This window comes from Pan troglodytes, chromosome 12 (assembly GCF_028858775.2).
Source record: "Pan troglodytes isolate AG18354 chromosome 12, NHGRI_mPanTro3-v2.0_pri, whole genome shotgun sequence".
NCBI classification, from domain to species: Eukaryota; Metazoa; Chordata; class Mammalia; order Primates; family Hominidae; genus Pan; species Pan troglodytes.
The window spans coordinates 35,612,813-35,634,609 of record NC_072410.2 but is presented as its reverse complement, the minus strand read 5'-3'; the positions used below and the strand labels follow the sequence as shown (position 1 = coordinate 35,634,609).

Genomic DNA, 21,797 nt, shown 5'->3' with positions numbered 1-21,797 from the left:
TCAGATCTCGGGAGAACTCACTATCATAAGAACAACATGGGGGAAACTGCCCCTGATTCAATTACCTCCACCTGGTCTCTCCTTGACATGTGGAGATTATGGGGATTACAATTCATTATGAGATTTGGGTGGGGACACAAAGCCTAACCATATTACATGGTCTGAGGAGCCATCCTTCATGTATTAGACACGCTGCTTCAGTTGAGTCTCTTGACTGCCTGTATCCTTGAAATAATTAGTAAACCTGATGCGTTTGATTTGACAGTCTGATCTTGTGTGTTAGCTCAGTATCCACAGAAAAAAATCTGAAAAGATATATGCTAAACTTAATGGGGTTTGAGAAATGGGAAATTGGGTCAGAAAATGAGTAGGGTCAAACATTTAACATATTGCTCTTTGTACATCTCTGTATTAATTTTTGCAAAAAACATACATGACTTTGTACTTTTAAAAACTCCATAAATATTTAAGTTATACTGGGTATCTTCAAACTAATCTTAATATTAATGCCAGTGTATGGGTTAAAAAGATTTGCTTAAAAATATTATGTGCTCAAGATAATTATAAATCAGAAACATTTTAGAAAGGACTTGAAGAGTATTAAAAATGTATCTCAGGCTGGGTGTGATGGCTCATGCCTGTAATCCCAGCATTTTGGGAGGCAGAGGCGGGCGGATTACTTGAGCCCAGGAGTTTGAGACCAGCCTGGCCAACATGGCAAAACCCTGTCTCTACTAAAAATACAAAAAATTAGCCGGGCATGTTGGCACATGCCTGTAATCCCAGCTATTCAGGAGGCTGAAGTACGAGAATCTCTTGAACCCAGGAGGTGGAAGTTGCAGTGAGCCAAGATTGCGCCACTGCGTTCCAGCCTGGGCGACAAAGTGAGACTGTCTCAGAAAATATATATATATTATATATAATATCTCAATTATTTTTTAGTTGTTTTAAAATAAAGGACTTAATTACATTTGACTCTAAGGTCAGCAAGGTAAAAAGGTTAATACAAAGGTTTTCAGAACTTCCCTTGACTCAGAATTAATGTACAAAAACTGACATGGTGATGTGATGGTGACTTTTCCATTAAATATCTTAGTTTGGCGTAGTGCTTCGTGCCTGTAGTACCAACACTTTGGGAGGCTGAGCTGGGAGGATTGCTTGAGACCAGGAGTTTGAGACCAGCCTGGGCAACACATTGAGACATCTGTCTCTACAAAAATAAATCTTTAATAAGAACAGGTAAATACTGTCTTTTGGTGACAAACAAATCAGAATACATGGAAAGTTTACTGAGGACTAGTTATTTAGAAGCTCAAGATATCTTAAAATAGAACAATAATTTCCTTCCTGGTTCAACCCTTAATACCAACCAGGCATTTCTAAAAGGCAATGTTGTAAGCTGAGGTAAGAAACTTGGGGTTACCTTTAATTCCTTTGCCAACTAAGCTCTCATTTTTTATGTTAAATAGCAAAATATTCTCAAGCTCAAAATCTCAGCCATTTTCCTCCTGAGTCATGTCTGTTCTAGCTTTATAATATTTTCAAAGCTATTCTTTCATTTTTCAATACCTATAACATTATTTAGTTCAAGTTCTCCATGCTTTTGGACTTTATTAAACTTTATCACTACTTATTGAGTTTGTCTTCAAGGTACTCTGGTGAGTACTGTGGGAAAGGATAGGAAAAAAGAGATGAACCTTATCGAATGCCTACTGTATGCCAAACAACAGATTATTGTTTCAGTTTTTTACTTTTGCAAGAATTTCTCATAAAGATTAGGATATTGGGATTTAAAGAAATTAAAATATGTTGCCACATGTGCTATTTGATAAAGGCAGATATTAAACCTTGGTTTATCTCAACCCTTTCCCTTACATTACACATAGCTGTTCCACACATTGGGAATAAGTGAACAAGACAATTGTTAATATTGAGGAATTCATAATTTTGTAAAAAATGATATGCAAAGAACTATGATGCAAGACAAAAATGTGTAAAGTGCTGTAAGACATAAGAAGGTATAATGTGTTCTTGGTGAGGGGTTTGTGGAAAAGAATAGATTCTGAATGGACACTTAAGGAGATGGGTAAAATTTAGAGAAAAAAACATGAGTAAAGAAAGGGTATTCTGGAGGACAGAAGGGCATTAGAAAAGGCATTTCTGCTTTAGATAAAACAAGACATGCATAAAGGTAGTGAAAGACAGTGCTAAAGGTGGAATAATGCTAAATCATAATATGCCTTATTTGGACATTTGGATTTAATTCTGCAGTCAATAGGGGAAGAAAAAGAGACTCAAAATGGAGATATTGTTAGGTAGCTGTTGCAGGCAAGAGATTATTGGGCTGCACCAAAAAAGTAGCAGAGCTAACAGAAAGGAAGGGAAGAATATGAGAGATATTCTAAAGGTGGAATCAAAGGAATTTGTGATAGCTGGGAAGAGCAGATAGACAGGAGAGTGGGGGCAGAGACAATTCTAAGGCCTTGATCTTGGGTAAAGTTATCTTTGACAGAGAAAGTAAGGAAGAGGAAGAAGAGTTGTTACTGTTGTTGTTATCCCCCAGAAGGAGAGAAGTAGGGAGTGGAATGAATAAGCATTAAGCATTCAAAAAGCAGTGAATTTGATTTTGGAACAAATCCAGATTCTATCAAATGTATAGTATCTTGCACATCTCTCCTTTCCTGTTCCATTCTTCTATGTGTTTAATACCTCTATGTCAAGTTGGGTTTAAACAACCTGCAGATGTTTTATGTACCTTGAAATTCCTTACAAATTAAAACAGTTGGGTCCCTGAACTAATTGTATATGTATCAAACTTCAGTACACATGATGGGTAACAGGAACCACTAGAGGAAAGAAAGCTCGGTAGTGAACTCTAGGCATTTGTAGAAATCTTTCCTCAGAAAATTTTGACATCACCTCTCTTTCACTTGCATAGTGATTACTATATATTTACTCATTACAAAGGTTGCAGCATTATATAGTTTGAAGAACACAGACTGTGATTGTTGTGGAGTAAAGTGAAATTATCTCTTCCTCTAACCTGGACATTATTTTCATCCTTACCATTTTATTTTAGCATTAGTTATTTTTTAAATAGTCATCATATTATTGGTTTCTAATGACCTTTACAATTGTTAAAATCCTGGAGGTAGCATCTCTCCCCCCCGATATTGGCTATCTTCTCCCATGTGATATGGATGTTGACTGAATTATTTTTCTAAATGCAGGAATTAATACTTCATCTTGTTATGGGTTTAGACCATTATCTTTTTTTTTTTTTTTTTTCCCAGATGTAGTCTCCCTCTGTCCCCCAGGCTGGAGTGCAGTGGCACAATCTCAGCTCACTGCAAGCTCCACCTCCCAGGTTCACGCCATTCTCCTGACTCAGCCTTCTGAGTAGCTGGGACTACAGGCACCTGCCACCACACCCGGCTAATTTTTTGTATTTTTAGTAGAGACAGTGTTTCACTGTGTTAGCCAAGATGGTCTCGATCTCCTGACCTCATGATCCACCCCCCTCGGAATCCCAAAGTCCTGGGATTACAGGCGTGAGCCACTGCACCCGGCCTAGACCACTATTCCTAAGTGAGGTTTCTCTTTGTTTCTTTTCTTTGACTGCCCACGCCCACCCCACCTCTCTCTTTCTTTCTTTAAAAAACCAGAGTCCCTGAGGCTGGAGTGCAGAGGCATGATCATAGCTCGCTGCAGCCTTAACTCCCGGGCTCAAGTGATCCTCTCGCCTCAGCCACCAGAATAGCTAGGACTATAGGCATGTGCTAGCATGCCCAGCTAATTTTAAATAATATTTTGTAGAAATGGGAATCTCATTATGTTGCCCAAGCTGGTCTTGATCTCTTGGCCTCAAGCGATCCTCCTCCCTTGGTCTCCCCAAGGCTGAGATTACAGTTGTGAGCCACCGCAGCCACCTGAGAATTTTTTAAAATTCAAATGATCTTAATCTTGGTATTTGCTATGGCTCCCACACATACTTTTTATATGCATTCAGTCTATGACTTCATTCACATTACTGGTGAAAACTTTAAGCAGGATAAGGGCAAGATAATACCTATGGCATGCTACAAAGAATCTACTCTCTTCTTGCATCTAGGATTTATCTATTTATTAGCAATCTATGGGTTTAATTAGAAAGATATTAATAACTTGATAACATCTGAGTTTATTTCAAAATCAAATTCAGCATCTTTTTGAACACTATGCTTCTCCACTCTACTCCCTACTACTCTCCTTCTTATGGGTCTGATCTGTTTGTACTACACTGAAGTCTTATTTTTCCATTTTGTTGATATTTGAAATACAGGAAATGCCCTTCTAAAATTGTAACCATCCTTTCTACAGCAGTGGTTCTCAATCTCAATCATTTTGACCAAAACAATCTATAGGCAGATAGGAGTAAACTCTTGTAGTCAGGAGGTCTAGGGGTTACAGCTTAAAGAGATCAATCACACACACAGCAGAAGTATTTCAAGTTTCATGGTTTACCTTAACAACTCATGAACTTCTTGAACTCTAGTCTTAAAACTTCCATTTCATATAAAAAGTCATTATTTAATCTCTGAATAAATTATGCCAATTAAACTTCAAGTATATTCCTGGCACAATCTTGTATCTCAGAAACCTCAGGGAATCTCATTATGCTCACTAAAGAAATATGGTCCTGCAACATTCTTTTGATTTACTAGTAATCTTTCATAAAAGAAACTAGGCATGGCATGACTTGTGTTTTCAATAAATCCATATTGCCTTTTAATGTTTATTTCAAAGTATCACATTCACAAGCGACCTATTAATAATCTGTCCTGTAACACTTTTACAGCATTGCCCTTACAATGTATTAGGTACTGTTTCAAGCACTTATACATAGTAATTTTTTTTTGGAGATGAAGTTTTGCTCTTGCTGCCTAGGCTGGAGTGCAATGGCACCATCTTGGCGCACTGCAATCTCTGCCTCCCGGGTTCAAGCGGTTCTCCTGCCTCAGCTTCCCGAGTAGCTGGGATTACAGGCATGTGCCAGCAAGCCCAGCTAATTTTTTTGTATTTTTTTAAGTAGAGATGGGGCTTCTCCACGTTGGTCAGGCTGCTCTCCAACTCCTGACCTCAGGTGATCTACCCACCTCAGCCTCCCAAAGTGCCGGGATTACAGGCGTGAGCCACTGCGCCCGGCCTCACGTTACTAATTTTATCCTCATAAGAACTCTATGGGCTCAGTACAATTACTTTCTATATTTTATAGAAGAGGAAACTGAAGCACAGAAAGGTTAAGGAACATGTCCATGGTTGCAGTTAGTAAATGACAAGGCAGTCTGGCTCCATAATCTGTTACTGACTTGTGGCATGCTGCCTTCCTGATGTAAAACTTCTCAGTCTACATTCTGGAATCCATTTCTCCTCCTTAAAAATCTGAAACATTTTCTGATCTCCATGTTTTACATATCTCTCCATTAAAAAAATGGAAACTGGCTGGGCACAGTGGCTAATGCCTGCAGTCTCAGCACTTTAGGGGGACAGCGCAGCAGGGATCACTTGAGTCCAGGAGTTCAAGACCAGCCTGGGCAATGTACCAAGACCTTGTCTCTACAAAAGAAAAAAAAAAAAAAAAATCAAGCCACAGAATATAGGATAAATATTCTCAACTAACGTATCAGACAAGGGACTTACATCTAGAAGATATAAAGACTTTTTATGACTCAATTATAGGACAAACTCAATTTAAAAAGGGCAAAAGGTCTGAACAGATACTTCAGAAAAGAATATATACTAATGACTAAGTAAATATGAATTAAACCACAATGAGGGGTCTGCTTTTAACTTGGACTAACGTAACTTCTTCATGCAATAAACTGAAAAGAGCCATGCTGTCCAGTAAAAAAAAAAAAAAAAAAAAAAAAAAAAAGAGATACCACTACACTCTCACTAGAATGATTAAAATTAAAGGACTAAGAATAACAAGTGCTGGTAAAGATGTTAAATAACTAGAACTCCCATACATTGCTGGCTAAAATGTAAAATGGTACAATAATTTTACAAAGGAGTTTGATAATTTTTTTTTTTTTTTTTTTTTTTTTTGGAGATGGAGTAGCTCATGCTAGAGTGCAGTGGCATGATCATAACTTACTGCAGCCTTGACCTCCTGGGCTCAAATTATCCTTCCATCTCAGCCTCCTGAGTAGACGGACTATGGGTTCATGCCATCATGCCTGGCTAATTTTTTGTACTTTTTTTTTTTTTTTGTAGAGATGAGGTTTTGCCATGTTGCCCAGGCTGGTCTCTAACTCCTGGGCTCAAGCAATCTGGCCATCTTGGCCTCCCAAAGTGCTGGGTTTACAGGTGTGAGCCACTGTAAAAAATTATCAGCCACCCAGCTTAATTTTTTATAAAGTTAAATACATAGCTACCATATGACCTAGCCATTCTACTACTGTGTATTTGACATGAAAACATATCCATGCAGATTTGTCTATGAATGTTCACAGCAGCTTTATTTGTAACAGCCAAAACCTGAAACAACTCTAATGTCCATCCACAGCTGAACAGATAAGCAAAATGTGATATATACCCATACAATTATTCAGACATAAAAAGGAACAAAACAGCAACACATGCAACACAGATGAATCTCAAAACCATCACGCTGAGTGAAAGACAGACATGAAAGAGTATCTACTGTATGATTCTATTTATAAAAAGTTCTAGAAATGCAAACTAATCTCTAGTAATAGCAGCAGATCAATGGTTGCCCAGGGATAGAGGTAGAGGGGCGAATGGATTGTAAAGGGGCATAAGTACTTTTGGGGTTGATGGAAATGTTTGACATTTTGCTTATGATAGTGGTTTCATGGGAGCATACACCTATCACAAATTCATTGAATTGTACTTTTTTTTTTTTTTTTTTGAGACAGAGTCTCACTCTGTCGCTCAGGCTGGAGTGTAGTGGTGCAATCTTGGCTCACTGCAACCTCTGCCTCCTGGGTTCAATCAATTTTTGTGTCTAAGCCTCCCGAGTAGCTGGGATTACAGGCATGAGACACCATGCCTAATTTTTGTATTTTTAGTAGAGACAGGGTTTCACCATGTTGGCCAGGCTGGTCTCAAACTCCTGACTTCAGGTGACCCACCCACCTCAGCCTCCTAAAGTGCCAGGATTACAGGCGTGAGCCACCGTGCCCGGCCTGAATTGTACATGTTATATATGTGGAGTTTATTATAAGTAAAATGTACCTCAATAAAGTAACTAAAGGAGTTTAAACTTTTTTTGGAATAAGAGATAATTCTACCTTAAACTGATTTTGAAATGTTGGCTTTGTTTCCAGAAAGATCATCCACCCAACAAAGGTTAAGTCACTTCAGGCACTACTAAGAACTAGTGACTGTAATACTGTTACTTAGCTCCATTGCTCCTTTGAGTGAAACAGATATAGGAAGCCTGGAATCAGTTCTGCCACTTATTAAGTTATGTAACCCTGGTCAAGCTTCTCAACCTCTCCGCCTTAGGTTCCTTACCTCTAAAATAGAGACATAACATATACCTCAAAAAGTTGTTGTGGTCCTTATAGAAATTAATACATGCAAAGCACTTAGAAGAATGCATGGAACAAGGTAAGTGCTGTATGGATGAACTATTTGTATTGTGGTTCAGGATTTTGTCTATTTAACTGACATAGTGAGATGTTCTCCCAACCAATTAGTCTAGTAACTACAGAAAGACAAATAAGGTTACCCATAAACAAGGCAGAAGTATCTGAAAGGAGTACCTAATTCTTTGTATTTCAAGCTAACTGATGTTTTAGAGGGACTGTCTTTATGGAAGCTGAAGGATGGACCTGATCCTTACTCTCTTTTCTAATTGCTCTGATTTTGAACCAACTTTCTGTTTGGTTTTTTTGAGACATGGTCTCATTCTGTCACCCAGGTTAGAGTGCAGTGGTGCAATCTCGACTCACAGCAGCCTCAACCTCCCAGGCTCAATTGATCCTCCTGCCTCAGCCTCCCCAGTAGCTGGGACTACAGGCATCTGCCACCAAGCCCAGCTTATTTTTTGTATTTTTTTTGCAGACATGAGGTCTTGCTTTGTTGCCCAGGTTGGTCTCGAACCTCTGGGCTGAAGGAATCCACCTGCCTCAGCCTCCCACAGCAGTGGGACTATGGGCATGAGCCGCCATGCCCAGCCAGGTCTTTATTTCAGTAAAAATATGTAAAACCACTGTGAAAGTTAAAGTAACAAAAACTGCACATCAACTACTGTATTAAATATGAAACACATGACTCATAATTCAAAACTGTCTAAAAAGAGCTTCATATCTTAAATACTAGGAATCGTTCTACTTTTCTTAATTCTAGATTTACCAATCTGTTACATTCTACCTACCTTTTAGAAACAGCAAAACCTGAATTTGACTTTTTGAACATCTTTCTCACAAAACGCAACTTGACGCTGAATTATTTATTTATTTATTTATTTTATTTATTTATTTAAAGAACAGGGCCTTGCTATGTTGCCTAGGCTGGTCTCAAACTCCTGGGCTCAAGCGATCCTCCTGCCTTGGCCTCCCAACTGCTGGGATTACAGGCATGAGCCACTGTGCCCTGCCTAATTTAACTCTTGCACCATATGAAATGTTTTTCAGACATCTCATGTTTGATGAATAAATCAACTGAATTTGAATAAAAAATGTAATAAAAATTTTCATGCCTCACAGCATGACCTGTTGTGATAATGGCATTTAATCATAACAGCATAATAGGTTTGTGTTTTTTTGAGACAGGGTCTCACTGTCTCCCAGGCTAGAGTGCGGTGGCGTGATCTCGGCTCACTGCAGCCTCCGCCTCCCAGGCTCAAGTGATCCTCACACCTCAGCCTCCCGAGTAGCTGGGACTACAGGCACACACCACCACGCCTGGCTAATTGTTTGTATTTTTAGTAGAATCGGGGTTTCACCATGTTGCCCAGGCTGGTATCAAACTCATGAGCTCAAGTGATCTGCCGCCTCGGCCTCCCAAAGTGCTGGGATTACAGGCATGAGCCACCATGTCTGGCCAGCATAATAGGTTTTTAAATGGTTACTAAATATCTTTAATCTTTGAGGAAAAAATTTTATGAGCAAAATTAGGATGCTAATTTGGTTATATTTTAGGTGTCAGTAGCTTACTTCTTCTTCCTCTGTAATAAATACACCAAATTACTGACATGGTCCTAGACTTTTCAATCTAACTCACTAACATATATTAGGAGACATTTTATATCTCTCCATCATTTGCACCTTTTTTTCTGTCAGCAATGTTATGTCATTTTCAGTGTATTTTTTTTTTTTTTTTTGAGATGGAGTTTCACTCTTGTTGCGCAGGCTGGGGTGCAGTGGTGGGATCTCGGCTCACAGCAACCTCCACCTCCTGGGTTCAAGCAATTCTCCTGCCTCAGCCTCCTGAGTAGCTGGGATTACAGGCGTGCGCTACCATGGCTGGCTAATTTTGTATTTTTAGTAGAGACAGGGTTTCACCATGTTGGTCAAGCTGGTCTCTAACTCCTGACCTCAAGTGATCCACCTGCCTTGGCCTCCCAAAGTGCTGGGATTACAGGTGTATTGGGCCTGGCCTCAATATATTTTATTGAAGTTATCTAAAAGTATCTTATGTTTTATGAGAAGGCCTATGAATGCAGTTTTGTTTTCTGATATAACAGTAAATAGTATTTTAAAAAAATGTTTCTAATAGCTTTTTGCTGGCATTTAGAAATACTATTGATTATATATATAGAACTTGTACTTTACTCCCCTGCTGAACTCACTATTCTAGTTGCCTTTTCCTAGATTCTATGGGGCTTTTTACATAGATGATCATATACTCTGCAAATAAAGACAGTATTATTTCTTGCCAATCTGTAAACCTTTTATTTTTCTTGCCTGAATGTACTGGCTAGGCGCTCTAGTACAATAATGAATAGAAGCGGTGAGAATGGACATCCTTGTTTTATGCCTGCTCTTAGGGAGTTCTGTAATCCAGTACTATCTTAATCTTAGTAAAGACCATGCAGAGCACAGCACTAAATTTTGGGAGACTAGGCAACTGATTCTGTTATCTTTGCCAAAACATGTTGTTTGATTCCTTTTTTCCCCAGAGGTCAAATCCTATTTAAAGTGTTTTCAGAGAACTTAATTGGGGTAACAATGCAGCCCAATACCTGTCAACAGCATGAATACTCTTTGCTATAATATAATGCTCATTGTTAATCTTGCTTTTTCAGGAAATGAGACTAGTGTCTGATCTACAGTTTGCCATGTTCTAGCTACTTTACATTAATACAACAATTACAAAAATAACTAAGGGTTTATTATGGCATATTCCCAATGACAAAATACAAATGAAGTAACAAAATCATTAATTGGGAGTACATGTTTAGTGTCAAATTTATCTTTTTATTTAAAGTAAGTCTTTGAATGCCAATAATCATAAGTACTCTATGGCTAGCTAGCTCAGGGATCATGCTTGTGAAGTTAGTTTTACTTGGATCCAAGGCAGATATCCTACATCAAAGAACATCAAACATGCGCCATTCCTTCTAATGGGTTAGTTAATGTGAATGGGTTTGTAAGAAGGGGGAAGCGTATCAATGCTCACGTCCTTGGGAAGCTGAAGTAGGTGGATCGTTTGAGTCCAGAGTTCCAGACCAGCCTAGGCAACATGGTGAAACCCCGTCTCTACTAAAAATACAAAAAAACTAGCTGGGCATGGTGGCATGTGCCCGTAGTCCCACCTACTTAGGAGGCTGAGGTGGGAGAATCACCTGAGCCTGGGGAAGTCGAGGCTGCAGTGAGCTGAAATTGTGCCTCTGCACTCCAGCCTGGGCAATCGGAGTGAGACCCTGTCTCAAAAGAAAAACAAAAACAAACAAAAACTGAGATCAACACTTCTGTCCTAACATATGTGGTGAATATAGTAGGGGCAATTCTTAGTCATTTTAACATGCTTAGTTAATATTTTCACTTACTGACACCTAATAAAGGCAGCAAGTCTGTAACTAACAAATAATCGTTAATGTTTCTCCAGACACACTCTCTAATCATTCTTCCAGGCTGCCAACTTCAGATTTACATTAACATAATGTGCTCTGGTGTGCCTGTAACAAACATGTCATGTGCAGAGCACATATTTATGCAAAACAATGAACTACTCCTGATATCTCAGGAGTCCGACTAATCCATATTTAAAACTACATTTTCTCCAATTGCTCTTTATTTTTCTCCCTAATTTCATTAATAAATACTACTATTGAGCCCTATAAAAGGGCTGGCCTAATTCATCTGTATACCCTTAGTACCAAGTATAGTATCTGGCACATAACAGGAACTCAAAAATGTTTTCTGAATAAACTTAAGAAGGGTTATTAGCTAGATTTTCTTTATGTTGTTTAACTTGAGTCTCCGCTTAATATCATGGAAACAAAGGAAAATATTTTTAGGCAATTACTATGTAAATGAGTTAGTTACTCAATAAGTAGCCAGAAATGTCCTTCACTCCAAAACCGAGTCAATTTTTTTTTTTTTTTTCTTAAAAACAGGTAGAGCTGGGTGCGGTGGTTCACACCTGTAATCCCAGCACTTCGGGAGGCTGAGGTAGGCAGATCACTTGAAGTCAGGAGTCCAAAACCAGCCCAGCCAACACGGTGAAATCCTGTCTCTACTAATAAACACAAAAATTAGCTGGGCATGGTGGTGCATGCCTGTAATCCCAGCTACATGGGAGGCAGAGGCAAGAGAATCACTTGAACCAGGGAGGGAGAGGTTGCAGTGAGCCGAGATTGTACCACTGCACTCTAGCCTGGATGACAGAGACTCTGTCTCATAAAATAAATAAATAAATAATAAAAACAGGTAGATAACCAAGAATTTTTGTTGTAGTTTTGTTTTTACTATGATTACTCAGGAATACCATTATTTAGTGAAACTTTTTTTAACTCTCAAAAGTGTTTGAGAAACTTCACCAATTAAATTACAAAGTGTCCTGGAAAATCTTGACACCACAATAATAAATTCTAAGTATGTCTATTTCTTTTAACTATGGAAACATGGTGTTTCTTTGGATTTTTGTGATTAATTTTTTCCATTTCCTATTTGTAACCTTATGCCTTCTATATCTTCCTTACTTGCTTTTTTTTTTTTTTTTTTTTGAGACAGGGTCTTGCTCTGTCACCCAGGCTGAAGTGTAGTGGTGTGATCACAGCTCACCGTAGCCTCAATCTCCTGGACTCAAGCAGTCCTCCTACCTCAGCCTCCCAAGTAGCTGGGACTACAAGCATGCGGGGCCATGCCTGGCTAATTTTTATTTTTATTTTTTGTAGACAGGGTCTCACTATTTTGCCCAAGCTGATTTCAAACTCCTGGGCTCAAGCAATCCTCTGGCCTTGACCTCTCAAAGTGTTGGGATCACAGGCATAAACCACCATGCGCAACCTTTGCCAATTTTTAATCCTTACTGATATTTGCTCTTTATCAAGACCAATACAGAGGAGTTCCTCAGAAGGGTGCTATAGGTATAGGTGAAAATGGATTAGCAGATGCTCTTCAAATCAGTTTTAATGGTCCTATCAGAATTTTGAAAGTGAGAGTAGAATTTTAATAACTGGAAACATGACAATTCTTTGATACCTTTGGAGGAATCTGCTAACAAAGTCTTAAAAAAATTCTAGCTAAGTGCAAGCAACCTTTTTTCCATTGGCAATTAACTCTTATAAATACCTAAAATAAAAATATATTGAGTCCTAGCCATGTTTTAGATAGTGTGACATATCAAATATTTGCCAATTGTCAAGTGGCGGTAACTGAAATTTTAATGAAAGATATTTACCGGAAGTAAAGGGACAATAGGTAATTTTTTAGGTAACAATTATATTGTTTTTGAAATTCTAGTGAATAGTCTCAATCTTAACAGAGATTACTCTGAATGTCATCTGAGATTACTTTTTGAATGTCAGCCATTATAGGTCAAAGTTTCATATGCTTTATGAATTACAATTTTAGTACCCAGCCATGTCAAGCCATGGAAAGAATACCAACACAGATGTGTTAAATCAGTTCACAATTTTAAAGCTGTAAAAGAACTGAGTTTGGTTGGTGCAGGGTTCTTCAACCTCGACACTTCTGGCATTATGAGTAGGATAATCCATTGCTGTGTGAGTGTGGGAACTGTCTTGTTTATTTTAGGATATTTGTGGCATCTCTGGCCTATGCCAAGTAGGTGCTGGTAGCACCTGAACTTGCTCACCATGTTCCTCGTGGGTTTAGAAGATAATCCCAAATGTTGAAATCCCAAAAGGCCAAAATCCCAATTGCAGGATAGCTGCATGTTAGGGCAGCTTTCATGGACTATCTCTGTGCAACTGCCCATAATCTATTCCTGTAATACATTTTCTCATTTGCCAAATTATTTTTTTCCACTATCTTAAACTGTCAGACTTTTTAAAAAAAAATAATTCACCATGCTATGTATTTCATCTTTGCATCATGTCCAATACTGGAAGTGTAAACTGCAGAGACTTTGAGAGTTCTAATTTGTCTTACGCATTTTTTGCAAATTTGACTTCATGAAAGTACATTATCAGAACACTGACTTTGTGTGTAAGCACTGTGCATGTACCTTAAAACGCTGAAACTTCCTCAATAAATGAAGAGATAAGAAATGTCTTTTGCATATCTGCATTTGTGAAAGATAAAAATTTCTTGAGGTTTCAGTCCTTTGGGCAACTGCATAAGTGAATAGTGAGTGACCCATTATAGTTTAATTTCTTGAGGTTTCAGCCCTTTAGGCAACTGTGTAAGTGAACAGTGAGTGACCCATTATAGTTTTTGATCTATCTCATCAAAAGACTTGTCACAGTATTTCAGATGACCAGTTATAAAGCTAGGTGCACACGACTACCAACCATTGTGACATGCTTTTATACATTTCCCTTTTTGATCTACTTCTTCATGAATACAGTTCATCTGCTCATAACTGTTACATGCATGTTGTGACTGTTAGTATACTTCTGTCTGCAAAATGTTACTATTGCCTTTCATTGCGTGAAATGACCTACGAAGTGTTGTCATGTTTTTGTTTCTTAAATAAATCCCCCTTTAAAAATGTAAACAAACATATTTTAAAGAAGTAAAAAAAGTACTTTTCCCAGATTTATTATTTTCAATATTTTGGTCTTTTGTGACTGTGATTTTGAGGATTTTAGACTTTAGGGATTTTCATCTTTCAGGATTTCAACATTCAGGATTGTGTCTCTTGGAATTATGATTGGCTCTTCTCCCTCTCTGCTCAATGATGACAACGTAAAATATCTCCGCATTATCAGAGGTCTTCTCGGGGGTACGATCATTCCTAGATGAGAGTCACTGGGCTAGTCCAATTCCCCCACAGACAGATGACCAAACTCAAATCCAGAAAGTGTGGGACTTACTCAGGGTCATTTAGCTGTAGGAGAAACTTAGCACTAGAACCTATAACTAGTCAGACTCCTATTCCAGTATTCTCATTTTACCACCCTGAAGTGGAATAGAAAAGTTACTGCTAGTACTGTGTGAACTGACATCTTTTAAAGTCTTTTGCACATATTTAAAGTCATTGCAAAATCAAAAACAAAAACACATGCTGAGTCTGCCAAAAAGCTTTTTTCCACGACAAGTTGTTTCCAAATCTTCCTGTGGTCTGGCCATGTGAGCCAAACTGAATTGTAGTCTTTTAACTGCTCAGGCTTATTTATTAGTGAGAGGCAGGAAATGTGTTATAAAAGCAAAATAATCCAGGCTGACTGAAGACACTAAATCTAGTCTTCCAAAACTGCCTTCACTAAGAGAACTTAATAGTCTCATCATTTAGTTGCAATGACTAATCCCCATTTTTAGTGAACAGAAAAAGTGCTTACAAAAATGTTTTAAGAAATCTGCAATATTTTACTCCTCCGCCAGTTCTCCAAAGTCAATAGACACAAAGTCAATTGTGTAAAATATTATGGGATAACACACAAAATACAATATCTCATCATGAAAAAGGATAAAGAAGAAATCAGTATTTTTATGGGGTTATATTTATAGGTGTCTCTCTTGGAAAAAGGAATCTAAATTATTCTACAATATTCTGGCTCCCATCATCTTTCACTCTGAAGACAAAAAGCAACATAAGGCAACACAGCAAATACTAAAAAATTTGATACTGAACACGGCTGACTGTTTTACTTAGGTCTTCTGCAGTGGGATCAAGCACTATCAACTAAAATCATTCCCAAAACTGCTTTAAGCCTTATCTCATGATTTGCAACCAGCAGGCTGTTTGCAGACATATAGAACTATTATAGTAAGAACTCAAACATCTCTTAGATTAAGATGGATAAGAAATAGCATTTTGTGTTAGGGGCAATGTGTTGGAGAACTGCAAAAGCTCTCCCCATCCTTGGAGAGTCGACCAAAATTTAACATGGCCTCTAGAAGCCTAAGCCCACGTCCATGAGGGCAATCCAGCCCTCTTTTGAGTTCCTGTTGGAGAAGCCAGGCTGTCAAAAATATTTTTACTGTTTGTTCTAGCCAACACCTAATAACAGCTCCCTGACTTCCCTTTTAAAAGGCATTTACTAAAAAGGGCTCACAACTACGAATCCTCCTCTGTTCCTTTGAGATGTGTTTGTACCTCTTACAACTCAGGAGTGTCTTTCTCAAGGACCTGAAAGCCATCGCTCTGAAATGTAACCAGGAAGGACTGGGCCTGACTCCCAGTCTCTGTGGGAGGATAGTATTTTATCTTAGATAATTCCCAGATAGGAGACACAGCTGGCCTACTTGCGTTTTTACAGTGACCAGCACTTTGTAATTTTTCACCTCCCTGACTCTACTTGAGCCCTCTCTTCCCACTCCCTACTCCCTTCATCTCCCTTTAAAACTCGCAGTCATCTCGGTGAAAATAGGAATGGAGCTCAGCCTTTCCCCTCTGTCAGCAGTTGCGGAATAAAATCCTTTTTCAACGCTTTAATGTCCAGCTTCGTGTATCTCTGACATTGGTAGGTACATATTAAAACTCAGCTGGGCGCGGTAGCTCGCGCCTGTAGTCCCAGCTACTCCGGAGGCTGAGGCAGAAGGATCGCTTAAGCCCAGGAGCTGGAGGCTGCAGCGAGCTATGATCGCGCCACTGCACTCCAGCCTGGGCACAGCGAGACCTCCGTCTCTAAATCAGAGGATTAAAAGCACACACACATAAAACCCCAGATCACTATCAAGACGGGCCTATAAATCTTAGAAGCTTGTCTTACAGGGCCATATCCTCAAAAGCCTAGGATAACTCCAAAGTGATCCCCCCCTAAACCTCATCCCCTCTTCTCTTCCCCCAAGGGCCCCGCTACTTCCTGCTTTCCCCGATTCCTAAATCCACCTCTCCCTAAGCGTCCTACGTCAAAGTCTCTACTTTCCAGGATGCTGAACTTCACCAAACGGAAGCTTACTCTCTTCCACGTTTGGGCTTTTCTCTATTTATCCCTGTCCCCTCAATTTTCGAGTTTCCTCACCCCACTTCCCTTTCCCTGACGCTCCGGGTCTAGATTTCCTCCGGGTCTAGATTTCCTCTTGGTCGCCCCTAGTTTCCCACTCCGACCTCGGCTTCCTCCGCAAGCCGAGCGCCCCTTCCCTCCGCACTCCACTCGGAAGCCCTGGCGTCTCTTTCCGGGGGCGGCGGCCGGTGAGGGGTGCGCGGGACTCGGGCCGCGCCCTGGTCGGCCATTTCGCACACTCGGGGCGCGCCCGGCGGGCTGGGCGCGCGAGGCCTGTCCTGGAGCGCAGGAGTTGAGGGGCTGAAGACCGGGCCGCCCCCGCCGCCGGGGCGGGAACTCACCTTCTCTGAGGCAGGGGCGGGCGTCTACAACTACTGTCCCCCGCCCCGCCAACGCCGCCGGCCAGGGGTAAGCCGCGGTGGAGGTGGCGGAGAGGCAGGAACAACCGCTGCCGCCACCGCCGCCTCCGCCGCCGAGCAGGCGGGATGGGAGGAGGAGGCGGAGACCCGGCTTCCTGAGGGGAAGTCGCCGCCACTACCGGCTTATGACTGGACAGCACAGACGCCATGGCGGCGAGGCGCGCTACTGCGCTTGCGCGGCCAGCCCAGCGCCCAGGAAGCCTCTTGAGCCCCGCCTTGCTGCTTGCTTCGCCCGCTTGGCCTGGCAGTTCCCGGCGCGGCTCTAATGTTTTGCTGGCGCGACTGGTTTTGATCCTGTCCGTCTGCCCTCCTTTTTGGGGCAAGGAAAAGTTCGTGGGGGTCGCTCGCTCGCCTTGGGAGAATGAATATAAAGCCAACTGAGTAAAAAAAAAAAAACAAAAAAAAAACTGGAAATTTACAGTTCCACCCTCAAAGTATCTCAAAAATACATGATCTGTTGCCTTATCAACAGAACCTACAATATAGGTTCGTGTAACAAATGCGCAGTAAGCCAAACACCGACACATTCAGTGCTTAGGAGCGGGGGAAGGTTTATTCCGTTTGGCCAAAGCGAGAGAGCGGGAGAAGTCTCTCAAATACTGACATGCCTTAGAACGTAACTGGGGGGCTTTTATGAGTAAGGTAAGAATACAGAGGGTGGGATCCCCCATGATCAAAGCTGTTTCCTCCCTGGGACTCTAGGTCTCATCTGCCCCATTAGATGATGCCCCATCTGGACCATCAAGGAGGTCTGCGTGACCTAAGGGTCATGGTTGTTTTGTTTGTGATAGGGTCTCGCGTTGTCGCCCAGGCTGGAGTGCAGTGGTGGGATCACCACTCACTGCAGCCTCGACCTCCCAGGCTCAAGCGATCCTCTCACCTCAGCCTCCCAAGTAGCTGGGACCGCAGGCATGCACACATGCCCGGGTGATTTTTGTTCATTTTTTATAGAGATTGGGCAGGCGGTGGGGATGTCTCACTATGTTGCCCAGGCTGGTCTTGAACTTCTGGGCTCAAGTGATCCACTAACCTCGGCCTCCCAAAGTGCTGGGATTACAGGCGTGAGCCACCGTGCCAGGTCCATTGTTCTTTAAAAGAAAAACAAGTTCATCAATCTTGCCAGCACTCTGGGGTTAGGCTATGAAGTTAATCAATCACTAGTGACTACCCTCTACTGAAATGACTACGTGCAAGCAAGCATGCATGGAGGAAGAAAAAGACAAAGAAAAGGAATATAAGTAAAACAAAACATTTTATGATCTTTACAATAAAGCCTCAGTAATAATCTTTCCTTTATTATACCCTAAATACACAGAGTAGATTCAGCACAATCCTTTGTCATCATACGTCGTCATCATTGGTCCATAAATGACCTTTTTCTCTCTCTCCCTGTTGCTCTTTCAGCATGTACATCTATAATATACATTATACACACAAATATGTATGTATGTATATATCTCATCATCTCATCCCCTGTTTCCCAAAGAAATCACTAACCTGGTTTGTATTCATCATTTCCTTTCTCTATTTATTATCACACATAGGCATGGCTAAAACACATTTAGATTGTTTTTAAACGTTATAAGATTTACACCTTTATGCAGTACGCTGGGACTTGTTTGTTTCACTTAATATTTTGAATTTCGTCTAAGCTGTTGAAGACAGGTGTAATTTGTTCATTTCACTGCTGGACACGACTCCACTGATTTTCCTGTTGATGGACACGTCTCGTGGTATACTGTGGAAGCGTTTATTTTGGGTATTCTCTACTTTCCTGTCACATTGCCGTTGCCTTATTTCAGATTCTCATCATCTCTTGCTAGAAACGTGCTAAGATCTCCCTCTGACTTCAACTGCTCCAGTCTACTCTCCATATTGCTGCCAAAGGGTTCTCTCTAAAAGTCATTACTGGCTCCCCAGTGTCTGTTGGAAAAGGTCAAACTGAGTACTGTGAGGTTTCTGTGCACCTCCCTGATCTCATTATCTTTCCACTGCCCTTACCTCCCTACCCTGCTATTACTTGTGATTCAGCAACATTAAACCTATACTGATTCCTGTAAATACCACACTATTGCAAAACTCAACTCACAGTACTGTATACGCTTCTCCCTCTTTCTGGAATGCCCTCTTCTCCACTTCCTCATGAATTTCTCTTTCCCTCAGAAATAAATACTATTCTAAATTCAGCATTTTTCATTTCCATGTATTTCTTTAGAATTTTACTACATATGTATGTACCCCTAAGTAACATGAAATATTGCATTGCATGGTTTAGAACTTTACATAAGTGTTATTATACATATTGTTTATTCATCTGCAATGTTTTTTACATGGCCTTTTTTATATTAACTCATGCTGATATGTGAGGTTCTCATTCACTTTCACCGTTCAATAATATTCCATTTTATGAATGCACCACTACTTACCCTTTCTCCTACACGTTTTCGGTAGACACTGAGTTTGTTTCCTATTTTTGCTCCTCCAGTTGGTGCTGCTTTAACGTTCTTGTGCAGTCTCCTTGTGCGCGTGGATCAAAGTTTCTCCAGGTTTTATACTTTGGAGATGTTTTTCACAAGGAGGCCTCAGACATATTTCTTACTTCTCTGAACCTCCATTTTTTTCATCTTCAAAATGGCCACAATATCCACCTCAAAGGGTGCCATGAAACTTGCGGTAACGTAAGCAAAGAACAATGTCACACATTCGAAGAGATGTTGCTGTTAGAATAGCTTTCAAATGTATATGAAACACTAGGACATAAAATGCAGTAGTCTGGTGCCAGAATGGTAAAGAGAAGTATACTACTTATGCATCTGTAGCTCCTGCAGTAGCCTCCCAATTGTAGTTGTTGCACCTGTCACGCTGTTTCTTGGCCTTCATGTCTCTGCACATGCTGCCATGTCCTTGGATCTGAAGTGATCTCCTCTGGTTCTGAGATTCTGGTCACTCTCCCTACTTCTCTTGTCTGTCTCTTCTCCGAAGCTTTTGCTGGTTCCTCAGAGCCCTGGATACCCTTCCCCTTAGCCTCCTATCTCTCACCACCCTTACATGCTCTTCCATAATCCCCTTTAAAGGTCAATGTCTTGAAGACAGGGCCTACATTTTGCACATCTTTATTTTATTTTATTTTATTATTTTTTGAGACAGAGTGTTGCTCTGTTGCCAGGAGGGAGTTCAGTGGCATGATCTCGACTCACTGCAACCTCTGACTTCCTGGTTCAAGTGATTATCCTGCCTCAGCCTCCTGAGTAGCTGGGATTACAGGCACGTGCCACCATGCCCAGTTAATTTTTGTATTTTTAGTAGAGACAGGGTTTCACCATGTTGGCCAGGATCGTCTCGATCTCCTGACCTTGTGATCCGCCCGCCTCGGCCTCCCAAAGTCCTGGGATTACAGACGTGAGCCACCGCGCCTATTTTACTTTATTTTTTGAGAGAGGGTCTTGCTCTGTCACCCAGGCTGGAGTGCAGGGGTATGATCGTGGCTAACTGCAGCCTTCTCCTGGGCTCAAGTCATCCCCCAGCCTCAGCCTCCTGAGTAGCTGGGGCTACAGGTGTGCTCCACCACACCCAGCTAATTTTTGTATTTTTTGTAGAGACGGGGCTCTCACTATGTGGACAAGGCTGGTCTCGAATTCCTGGACTAAAGTGATCCTCCTGCCTTGGCATCTCAAAATGGTAGGATTACAGGTGTGAACCACCATGCCCAGCCTTACTCATCTTTATATCTGGGGCAGTGGGCACGGTGCCTGATACACGGGCTGATAAATGCATGCAGGATGAGTGAACTTAGGAATTCTTGGGAGGAAAGGATTGCACAACTAAGGATTTCTTGGAGCCAGAGGGAGAAAGAGGGAAGCAAGCATGCTTTTTTAGTAAGAACACATGGACTAGAGAGTGTGAAGTTTTGTCAAGGATGTAATTATGCAGGATATCATGGGTAATCAAGGAGGGCACCTGTTCCTGTCACCCTGGAATGTGAATGGTAGCTGTGCACAAGAACTTCTTCCTTGATCAGGTCCCTCACACAGTGTATGAAATGAATGAATGAATCAGTCAGTGAATGTACTTGAAAGCAGTGAGCTTCTCCCCAACTCTGGGCCTATGTGACATTGCCAGGTATTAAGCTATTATTAATCTAAGCATGGGTTGGCAAACGTTTTGTATAAAAGGTCAGATAGTAAATATTTTCAGCTTTGTAGGCCATATGTTCTCTGTTGCAATTATCCAACTCTGCTGTTGCACTGTGAAAGGAGCCATAGAAAATACGCAAAAAAAATGAGTGCAGCTGTTTTCTAATACACTTTTATTTATGGTCACTGAAATCTGAATTTCATGTAATTTTCATGTGTCACAAAATAGTTTTTTTTTTTTTTTTTCTGAAGTAGGGTCTCACTCTGTCACCCAGGCTTAGTGCAGTGGCACAATTTCGTCTCACTGCAGCCTTGACCTCTGGGGCTCAAGTGATCTTTCCACATCAGCCTCCCGAGTAGCTGAGACTACAGTCGTGCAACAACTTGCTTGGATAATTTTGTTTATTTTTTATAGAGATTAGGTCTCACTATGCTGCCCAGGCTGGTCTCAAACTCCTGGGCTCAAGCTATCCTCTTGCTTTGTCCTCCTGAAGTGTTGGTATTACAGGCATGAGCCACGGCACCTGGCCAAAATAGTCTTTTGATTTTTTTCCCAACCATTAAAGAAGGTACAAACCATTCTTAGTTTGGAGGTAAAGGAACCTTGACCTTGGTCTAATTGAACCTTAGCTCTGGGTACAAAGGAGGTCAAATCCAGGGATAAGGGCTGTCCTTTAACTAAAGTAGTCTTCAGATGTAAAATCTTGCAGCTCC

The 21,797-nt window shown here is 40.7% G+C and overlaps 2 protein-coding genes across 3 annotated transcripts in view; one reads left to right on the top strand and one right to left on the bottom strand.

Moving 5' to 3' along the window:
* The window catches only part of KRCC1 (lysine rich coiled-coil 1), a 28,746-nt gene extending 11,622 nt beyond the window's left edge, over nt 1–17,124 (bottom strand). The window contains exon 1 of one of the 2 annotated variants that reach the window (XR_010149075.1): nt 16,550–16,791. The gene's annotated coding sequence lies outside the window, so the exon portion shown is untranslated. Of the gene's footprint in view, nt 1–16,549; nt 16,792–16,872 lie in introns of those variants that run through there. The other variant, XM_001139925.7, reaches the window with a different exon arrangement.
* Nucleotides 16,773–21,797, top strand: part of SMYD1 (SET and MYND domain containing 1) — a 57,359-nt gene continuing 52,334 nt past the window's right edge. Inside the window, exons 1-2 of the mRNA XM_063788985.1 lie at nt 16,773–16,939; nt 20,547–20,628. Of these exons, the coding sequence (XP_063645055.1) occupies nt 20,563–20,628 (66 nt within the window). The 5' untranslated portion in view covers nt 16,773–16,939; nt 20,547–20,562. The remainder of the gene's footprint in view (nt 16,940–20,546; nt 20,629–21,797) is intronic.